The following is a 9,676-nucleotide window of genomic DNA, read 5'->3' on the forward strand; positions in this document are numbered from 1 at the left end:
GTCTTGAACTCCTGACCTTGTGATCTGCCCGCCTTGGCCTCCCAAAGTGCTAGGATTACCGACATGAGCCACCAAACCCGGCCTCATCCCAGCCATTCTTTAGGAACTCAGACATATCTTTTTTTTTTATCCTAGCATGATGCCCACCCCAAGGTACTTACATGTCTTCAACAACACCTTCCGGACAGCTTCGTGGTATCTTGTGTGGCTATTCTGGTGCACGGAATAATTCCCATCTTTTGAGATAATGGGGGGAAGCCTAGTAGGCTCTGATTCCTTCTGGTCTGAAATGAGAGTAGACTTGTTCTGAGTACTTGGCAAATGGCTATTTGATTCTCTGATTCCCTGGTCTCCATGCTAACCAGGTGCATGGCAGGCATCTCTCCTAGCCATTCACATCCAGTTCTCAGGAATCCAATCACCATGGCTGTGACAGAGGGGAGGGAGGGAGAATGCAGTGATCACAAGACCTCCCTTACCACTCTCTTGCTCCTGCCTGACTCCTGGGTTTTAAGCACCCAACTTCTGGAATCAGGATATTGGACACATACTTACGGTTAGTGCAAGTGAAAAAGGCCCTTATCTGGGTAGACATTCCTTTCCTGGGATTGGCATATTTGCAGAACTTCAAATGGTCTAATAGTGGAAGTTATGTTTGAGCTAAGTCTTGGAGGAAAAGAAGGAGGTGGGTTACAGTATAATCAGGAAGTGCATTTCAGACAGCAGAATGGCAAGTGTTTAGAAGCATTAGAGAGGCATCAGAGGGCTATTTGGTTTGGAGCCTGGAGTGCTGGGTAAAGAGGAGAAGGACAGGAGATGGAGCTGGTAAGGTAGTACAGTGTAGTGGCTACCTAGCTTTCGTTATGTTTGGGAATCACTCCCTATGAAGCAAAACCTATATCTCACAATAGAGGCTGAATAGACGAGTTCTTCCTTACTCAACCTCTCTTTCAGCAAGGATATGGACAAAGAATTTTGGCTAGGCCAATCAAACACATCTGCTTCAGATTTTGAATCAAAGGTTGCAAGGAAGCAGTGGCCATATAAAGTTATCTGCTAGTGACAGGAGGTGACAGCAACGAAGCTGCATCCTGTTTCCAGCAGCAGTATTCAGGACCCAGCATCCTTGGTGCTAGTAGTGCCCACCACAGCATTGAATGCAGTGGTGTCTGTGCCAGACCAGGTCTATAGCATGATTCTGAGCATTGTTTCTGATTACCGTCCACCATGTGTAGTTTTCCATTTCTACTGCAGTTTTTATGGGCTTCCCAATATTTTCTTATTTTCTTTCTCTTTTTATTTATTTATGTATTTTAAGAGGGTCTCCCTCTGCCGTGCAGGCTGGAGTACAGTGGTGTAATTGTAGCTCATTGAAGCCATGAACTCCTGGGCTCAAGAGATCTTCCCTCCTTAGCGTCCCAAAGTTCTGGGACTACAGGTATGAGCCACTGCATCCAGCCCCACATACATATAGTTTTTCTTTTTTTTAGACGGAGTCTCACTCTGTCACCCAGGCTGGAGTGCAGTGGCCCGATCTTGGCTCACTGCAACCTCTGCCTCCTGGGTTCAATTACTTCTCCTGCCTCAGCCTCCCAAGTAACTGGGACTACAGGCGCTTGCCACCACACCTGGCTAATTTTTGTATTTTTAGTAGAGACGGGAGTTCACCATATTGGCCAGGCTGGTCTCGAACTCCGGACCTCATGATCCATCTGCCTCCACCTCCCAAAGTGCTGGGATTACAGGCGTGAACCACTGTGCCCAGCCAAAATTTTTAAAAATCCATTCATATTCTGCTTAAATAGGCTAGATTTGGCTTGCATCTCAGACTCCTGAACAAGGGAGGATGAGTTTGAGAAAAATTTAAGATGCAGAAGAGCAAGACTTGGTGAGGGAGTGAGAGAATGAGAGCTGTTTAGGGTGGCTTCAAGATTTCTCTCTCTTGGCTGTTCCATCCATTCTGTCACGCAAGCCAAAAAGGCGCTAGGCCCCTTTCCCTATCTCCTCCAGCCAGTCTCAAATGCAGAGTAAAATCCAGCTCTCGGCTGGGCACAGTGGCTCATGCCTGTAATCTCAGCTCTTTGGGAGGCCACAGCGGGTGGATCACCTGAGATCAGGAGTTTGAGACCAGCCTGGGCAACATGGTGAAACCCCGCCTCTATGAAAAATACAAAAATTTGCTGGGAGTAGTGGTGTACGCCTGTAGTCCCAGCTACCCCGGTGGCTAAGGGAAAACAATCGCTTGAATCCGGGAGGTGGAGGTTCCAGTGAGCCAAGATGATGCCACTACACTCCAGCCTGGGAGACAAGAGTGAAACTCCATCTCAAAAAAAAAAGGAAAAGAAAAAAAATCCACCTCTGCATCTGACATTTTCAGTGACTCCATTCTGTATTCCTGGAGCAGAAGTCATCCCATTCCTCAAATTTTTATGTTTTGTGATTATGGATGCCTGTCAGGAACTGGATCAGTTTACCATTCTCTTTGGAAATTGTCGAGGATTGCTGACTAATCTCTGGTGGAGGGTGGTGATGCCCCTTCTGTTCTGGAGTTCCTCCCCAGCTCCTGCTTTTTTCTTTTCTTCCTGGCTCAGCCTCACTCATTCATCATCTCTGTTCCTCATCTCTCTTGTTAGCCCTCCAGTTAAATCTCCTTTAACATTCGCTATCTGAAATAATGGTACCACTAGAGTGGGGAACAGTTTGAATCCCCTCCCTGTACAGTTGAGGACTTGGAGAAGCAACAGTACTGAAACCTTGGTTAGCATATAGAGTTCTGGAAGCCTGGACTGAACCACAGGGCTGATTTGTACTTCATTACAGGTTATAGCAATGAGGCCATTTCCTGGAAGCAATATTATTGAGCTTGGTATTTGAATTTGGGCAAGGTAAGGGTGGCAGGATGTCCTTGGACAAATAGAAATAGACTGAGGAGAAAGAACAAGCATATTCCTAGTGGCCAGTGAGAGCTAGACTGAGAATAATTATTGGTCTGAGCTCAGGTGACAGTTAGGAACTCTGTCTGTTTCTGAGGCCTCAGGCTGATTGCCAAGCGTACAGGCAGATGATGTTCTCTATCATCTCAACGTGTCCAAGCAGCAGGGTCCCGGCTTCCCATATGAATGGTCAGTGTGTGCTTGGAGGTGTGCTGGACAGTATCACTCACCTGGATGCCTTCCTTTGGAATCAAGCACCAATTGGCATATACCTTGCATCCATTTTTGGCAAGCTGGGAGATATTCTTGGTAACCCATAACTTTCCCAAGCTGCCAAGGTTTGGAAGGTACCTGGGGTGAAGGGGGCAGGGCTTGGAAAGAATCATGCCACAGCTACTGGGAAGGGGCATGTTCTGGGTGAAGGGATGCAATGAGCTCTTTATAACCAAACTCCAATGTGGTAAGGTAGATGAATCAATTATTCTGTCGGTAGGTGATACAACAGAATATCACCTACCGAATGGTCCTTCCTCCATCCAGTTAATGCCATGCTCTGCATGGTCTTTGCTGCTAAGTAGATATGAAGTACCCTAAATAGCTTCTAGAACTGGGCCACAAATTGGAGGTTGCCATAAAACCACCTTTAATGCTTTGAATAGACTACGAAGGACATCTAGGGTGATGTAAAAGTACTTGAGTGGATCTTCCATCCCTCCAAATTAATGGTGCAGATTTCTCAGTATTACAAGCTTCCCTGTGACTCGGGGTGGTCACACAATCTTAGTTATTCACTACTGTGCCCATTGCCTCTGTTTGTTGCAACTGGGGCTGATTGGCCACAATGTTTTCAGGTTGAACAATTTTTAGAATGAGTCTACCTTTGTGCCTCCCAGAAATCTACCTTCTAGATTAGGGTATTTGTAGCCAGGCATGGTGGCTAATGCCTATAATCCCAGCACTTTGGGAGACTGAGGTGTGGTGGGATGAGCCTGTGGTCCTAGCTACTCAGGAGGCTGAGGTGGGAAGATCGCTGAAGTTCAGGAGGTTGAGGGTGCAGTGGGCTATGATTGTGCCACTGCACTCCAGCCTGGGTGACAGAGCAAGACCGTGTCTCAAAAAACAAAAAACAAAACAAAAAAAACAAACAGAAAAAATGACTCATAACTCCTGTCTAGGAGGTCAAATCAAATGTTAGGCATTAGTCTCTTAAAGGTGGATGGAACATTAAGATGTACTGAAATGGGCTGAAGTGTGTTTGGAAGGCTAATTTGCACTTATCATCTTCCCTGGTACAAATAAATTGTCAGTGCTTTGGGAGGAAGTGGACAGAAGCATGAGCCCAGGAAAGCAGACCAATTCTCAAGGCATGTTTTCCATATGGAAGCAGTTCCTTTGGCTCCATGTCCAAAAATATCTTCCTTGAAGTAGTGCACTTGTTCAGAATTCTGAACATGGGAAGTAGATGGGGCATGAGACAATAGCAGGACTTAGCGCTGGTTGCAGATTGCTGATGTAAAGTGGAGTACACGGAATTTTCTAGAGATAATAACAATAAAAATAGCTAGTGAATGTGCTTGGCACAACTCTATAATGTAGGTGCCATTATTATTTCCCAAAGAGGAAACAAGGGCAGAAGAGTTTAGTAATTTTCCCAAGTTACGTAACTAGCATATGATAGGGACATGAATTTAACCCAAGTAGTTTGACTCCAGAGCCCATGTTCTTAACCACCATTGCAATATCATCAGGCTTCCCAGGAAACACAAAGGACTAAGGGGAAACACAGACTGTTCGAACCAGCCTTTGATAGGCTCCCCTGTGTACAGCTCAGTGGGGGTCCTGTCAAGGGTGTCCTCTCACCTGGAGCAGCCTTGAGTTAGGTGGGTGACATGGTATCATTTCCTTGATCCACAGGCAGAACCCTGCCTCCCTCAGCTCTACTAAAATGTGCAATATCATTTCCTATGGCCAGAATAGGGGAGCAGAGGCCTGGAACTTCATGGGTAACTACCAGTGGATTAAATCAGTCCCAGTGGGGAAGACCACTGCGGAAAGGCTAAACCCTTGTGGAAAAAGTGGCCTGTCTGCTGTGATACAGACACACTCACCCAGCTTAGAGGTGGGCCCACTCCTTAAGCTTAGAGTGTAGCTATGAATACGAGTACCTTCCCTTTCTAGTTTCATGTGGATAGGGGATGGAGTTGTGTTTTTATTGAGACAGGATCTCGCTCTGTTGCCCAGGCTAGAGTTCAGTGACACAATCATAGCTCACTGCAGCCTGGAACTCCTGGGCTCAGGTGATCCTCCTGCCTCAGCCTCCTGAGTAGTTGAGACTACAGGCATGTGCCACCATGCCTGGCTAATTAAAAACAAAATTTTTTTTTGTAAAGAAGGGGTCTTGCTATGTTGCCCAAGCCAGTCTAGAACTCCTAGGCTCAAATAATCTTCCCGCCTTGGCCTCACAAATTGCTTAGGTTACAGGCATGAGCCATCACACTGTGCCCCAAGGTACATTTCTCTAACTTCAGAAGGTTTATCCATTTGGAAAGGCAGAGGGGCTCAGAGGCTCTGGCCAATTCATTCTTGGCTGAATTGTGCCACTTATACTCCTGTTTGAAAAGCCAGAATGGGCCGGGGACAGTGGCTCATGCCTCTAATCCCAGCACTTTGGGAGGCTGAAGCGGGTGGATCACTTGAGGTCAGGAGTTCGAGACCAGTCTGGCCAACATGGCAAAACTCTGTCTCTACTAAAAATACAAAAATTAGCCAAGCGTTGTAGCACACGCCTGTAGTTCCAGCTACTCTGGAGGCTGAGGCAGGAGAGTCGCTTGAACCTGGGGGGCAGAGGTTGCAGTGAGCTGAGATTGCGCCACTGCACTCCACCCTGGGTGACAGAGTGAGACTGTCTCCAAAAAAAAAAAAGAGAGCGAGAAGAAAGGAAAAGCCAGAACAACAGTGCCCTCTGCTGTGCAGTCTAAGAATGGGATCTCCAGCTGTCTCCTAACAGGTGGTTCACCAAAGAGGCAGCTCAGTGAGGCAGGGAGACTAGGAGATTGAGCAGAGGACATTCCAGCCAGGCTTCCTCTAACAGAATCCAGGAAATGAGAACGTAAGTAAGACGAGTTCAGCTTTTACCAAAGACTCGAGGTTGAGCCTTTCTTTAAAGAAATTCATTTGGAATTGGAAATGAAAGCAACTCTGAGGACTCATTAGTGAATTCCTCAGGGAAGGGGAATGATAAGGGCAGCAGTGGAGTAAGCTGGAGTGAGGCCCTTTGGATGTGCACAGCTTGAAGGTCAGTGTGTCTGTGGCTAGAGGGCAGTCACTGGAGAGTCTGGCAAGGAGAGGTCATTTGTCTCAATTGTCTCCAGACAAGAACAGGGAAAGAATAATCTTTCCCTACCAGAGATTTTCTCTGTGACTCTGGTCAATGAACAGTGTTCTGGGTGCCTGGACTTGTGTTATGGTGAGAGCTAGGCTGACACAAGATTTTCATATAACAAGGCAAGGGAGTTGTCTCAAAGAAGGGCCAGATTAGAGGGAATTTTTCTAGAAAAGAGAACAAGGCCCTCCTGGACTAAGAGGAGGGTCAAGTATGAAGCTAAGAATAAATAGGATGGCTGGGCACAGCGGCTCACGCCTGTAATCCCTGCACTTTGAGAGGCCAAGGCAGGTGGATCACCTGAGGTTGGCAGTTCGAGACTAGCCTGGCCAACATGATGAAACCCTGTCTCTACTAAAATACAAAAGATTAGCTGGGTGTGGTCACATGTGCCTGTAATCCCAGCTAGTCAGGAGGCTGAGGCAGGAGAATTGCTTGAATCCGGGAGGCAGAGGTTGCAGTGAGCCGAGATCGCCCCACTGCACTCCAGTCTGGGCAACAATAGCAAAACTCTGTCCAAAAAAAAAAAAGAATAAATAGGAGAGCAGGGTTCAAAGCTGGTGTTGAGAGAGATTCAGCAAAGGAAAGGACTGATATAGGATTGTGCTTCCCTGGGCAGGACGAAAGGGAAACCTTGAGCACCCAAGAGCCCAGAGTAAAAGGTGAACAAACCCTGGAAGCTGGGCTGAATCTGCAGGAGCAACCAGTATTAGAAAGAGGAAGAGTGAGCCTGGGAGGGACAGGAATCTCCCAGCTGGTAGACATAAGAGTTCTGGTCACTGGTCAGGGGTGCTGTTCTGTGGGCAGTGAGTTGACCAGCCTCTCTCAGGGCCTAGATGAAATATCCTTTGAAGCCAGCCAGCGTCTTTTGTACCTCAAGGAATCTTATGGTTAAAAATATTGTTTTCCAGGTATCCTATCCTGGCAAGTATGTCTTGAGTAGTGGACAAAGATATTCTAGTCACAGGAAAGGTGTATGTTCTATATGTAAACAGTAAACTTACATATGATTTATAACTTTTCCTCCATCATCTATTGTAAAGTTTTATGTGCTAGTTCTTAGGTACGTTAGATACATTATTTTATTTAATGTCCATAATAAATCTTTCTTTTTTTGAGGCAGAGTCTGTTGCCTCAGGCTAGAGTGCAGCTCACTGCAACCTCCACCTCCCAGGTTCGAGAGATTCTCGTGCCTTGGCCTCCCAAGTAGCTGGGATTACAGGCACCCACTAACACATGCAGCTAATTTTTGTATTTTTAGTAGGAATGAGGTTTCACCATGTTGGCCAGGCTGGTCTTGAACTCCTGACCCCAGGTGATCTGCCTGTCTCGGCCTCCCAAAGTGTTAGGATTACAGGTATGAGTCACTGCACCCGGCCTCTCCACACTAAGTCTATAAGGCAGATATTATCGTCTCCATTTATAGGTGAGGAAACTGAGGCACTGTGAATTTGCTTAGTGTGAGTTAGCCTCCTGAATTTGAACATCTTTGGATCCTTGATAAACTGAGTTGCTTTTTGTTTTTGAGTCAGCCTCACTCTGTCACTAGGCTGGAATGCACTGGTGCAATCATGGCTCACTGCAGCCTCAACCTCCTGGGTTCAAGTGATCCTCCCACCTCAGCCTCCCAAGTACCTGGGACTACAGGCATGTGCTAACACACCTGGCTAATTTTTTGTAGAGACAAGGTCCCAGTGTGTTGCCCAGGCTGGTCTCAAACCCCTGGGCTCAAGCGATCCTTTTGCCTCAGCCTCCCAAAATGCTGGGATTACAGGTATGAGCCACTGCACCTGGCTTAAACTGAGTTTCTGAAGTCAAGGATAGACCAAAGTATGTTCCCCACACCCATTTTCCTCTTTGGTCTTTCTATTTTGATTCTTTATCAGGAGGAAAAGGTAGGAAGGAGGCAGGAACTGGCAGAATGTTTGATTACACGTGTTGACTCACCTCTGTGAGTTTTCATTATGACTATAATAAGGAAAGCTTGAGTGGGCCCTTTTCAGTTGAATGTTAATACACTCACACCTACTAGGAGGGAAAAAAAAGCCTATCGTTCTTCAAGGAAGAATTGTGAATGACTTAAAAATATCATGATAGTAAGAGTGTTAAGAATGAAAAGTGTGAATATTAATAGGTTCATTTTTATAGTTGCTGTTAAAGGCCTAGCTAAGGGACCAGGCAAGGAATGTGGCTGATTCGAACCACAGAGTGGTTGAAGTGCTAAAACCAGATGGACAGAAAGGTGTCAAGCAGTTTGAGTGAATGTATTAACAAGGTGAAATCAACCAGAAAGAAACTGGGACCAGGAACCATTCTGGAGACAAATGAGAGTCTTTCAAGATTGTTTAGCTTGTGGAAAAGGGTGAGTAGAGATTCAGGAACTGTGGGTTCCCTGAATTGATGGACATAGAATTTGGGATGAGAAAGACCAGGGTAAGCAAGGTAGATGTGGGCTTGCTAGGAGATGAAGAGAATGCTGTATTTTACCCATAATCTCCCTGCCCCACGTGAATTTCCCAAACCAGTTCTGAGGTAATAGAAAATATGAGGCATGTTCCCCACGGTGGTCCGTAAGCTCAAACCCTTCCCAGCTAACCATGTATTTCAAGCAACCTCAGCAGCATGAGGATTCAGAACCATCTGAGCTCTGTTGCACTTTTCTGCCCATATGTTAAATAACGTGAGAACTAAGAGTTTACCATTTAACTTAGGAATATGTGAGTCATTGGTAAATGGATACAGCAGGGTGTTGTTTTGTTTTGTTTTTTAGAGAGAGAGGGAGTCTCATTCTGTTGCTCAGGTTGGAGTGCAGTGGCATGATTATAGCTCAATGCATCCTCAATCTCCTGGGTTCAAGCAATCTTATCTCCTCAGCATCCCTAATAACTGGGACTAAAGTTGTGTGCCACCATCCCCAGCTAATTTTTTTGATTTTTAGTAGAGATGAGGTCTCACTCTGTTACCCAGGCTGGTCTAAAACTCCTAACTCAAGTGATTCTCCTGCCTCGGCCTCCCAAAATACTGGGATTACAGGCCTGGGCCACTGCACCCAGCCTGAAGCAGTTTTAATGGTGTGATGGCAAGAGCCTGGGTTGGTGTGGGCTCAAGAGAGAATGGCAGAAGAACCAGAGACAGGCCGGGTGCAATGGCTCACGCCTGTAATCCCAGCACTTTGGGAGGCCAAGGCGGTGGATCACGAGGTCAGGAGATCGAGACCATCCTGGCTAACATGGTGAAATCCCTTCTTTACTAAAAATACAAAAAGTTAGCCAGGCATGGTGGCTAATGCCTATAATCCCAGCACTTTGGGAGACTGAGGTGTGGTGGGATGAGCCTGTGGTCCTAGCTACTCAGGAGGCTG

At 46.3% G+C, this 9,676-nt stretch overlaps 1 protein-coding gene across 1 annotated transcript in view; it reads right to left on the bottom strand.

Annotated features, from left to right (window-relative positions):
* The window catches only part of LOC105507649, a 34,249-nt gene that overhangs the window by 9,605 nt on the left and 14,968 nt on the right, over positions 1-9,676 (bottom strand). Inside the window, exon 2 of the mRNA XM_011936236.1 lies at positions 162-284. Within this exon, the coding sequence (XP_011791626.1) occupies positions 162-284 (123 nt within the window). The remainder of the gene's footprint in view (positions 1-161; positions 285-9,676) is intronic.

Source organism: Colobus angolensis, unplaced genomic scaffold (assembly GCF_000951035.1).
Source record: "Colobus angolensis palliatus isolate OR3802 unplaced genomic scaffold, Cang.pa_1.0 Scaffold151, whole genome shotgun sequence".
Taxonomy (NCBI): domain Eukaryota; kingdom Metazoa; phylum Chordata; class Mammalia; order Primates; family Cercopithecidae; genus Colobus; species Colobus angolensis.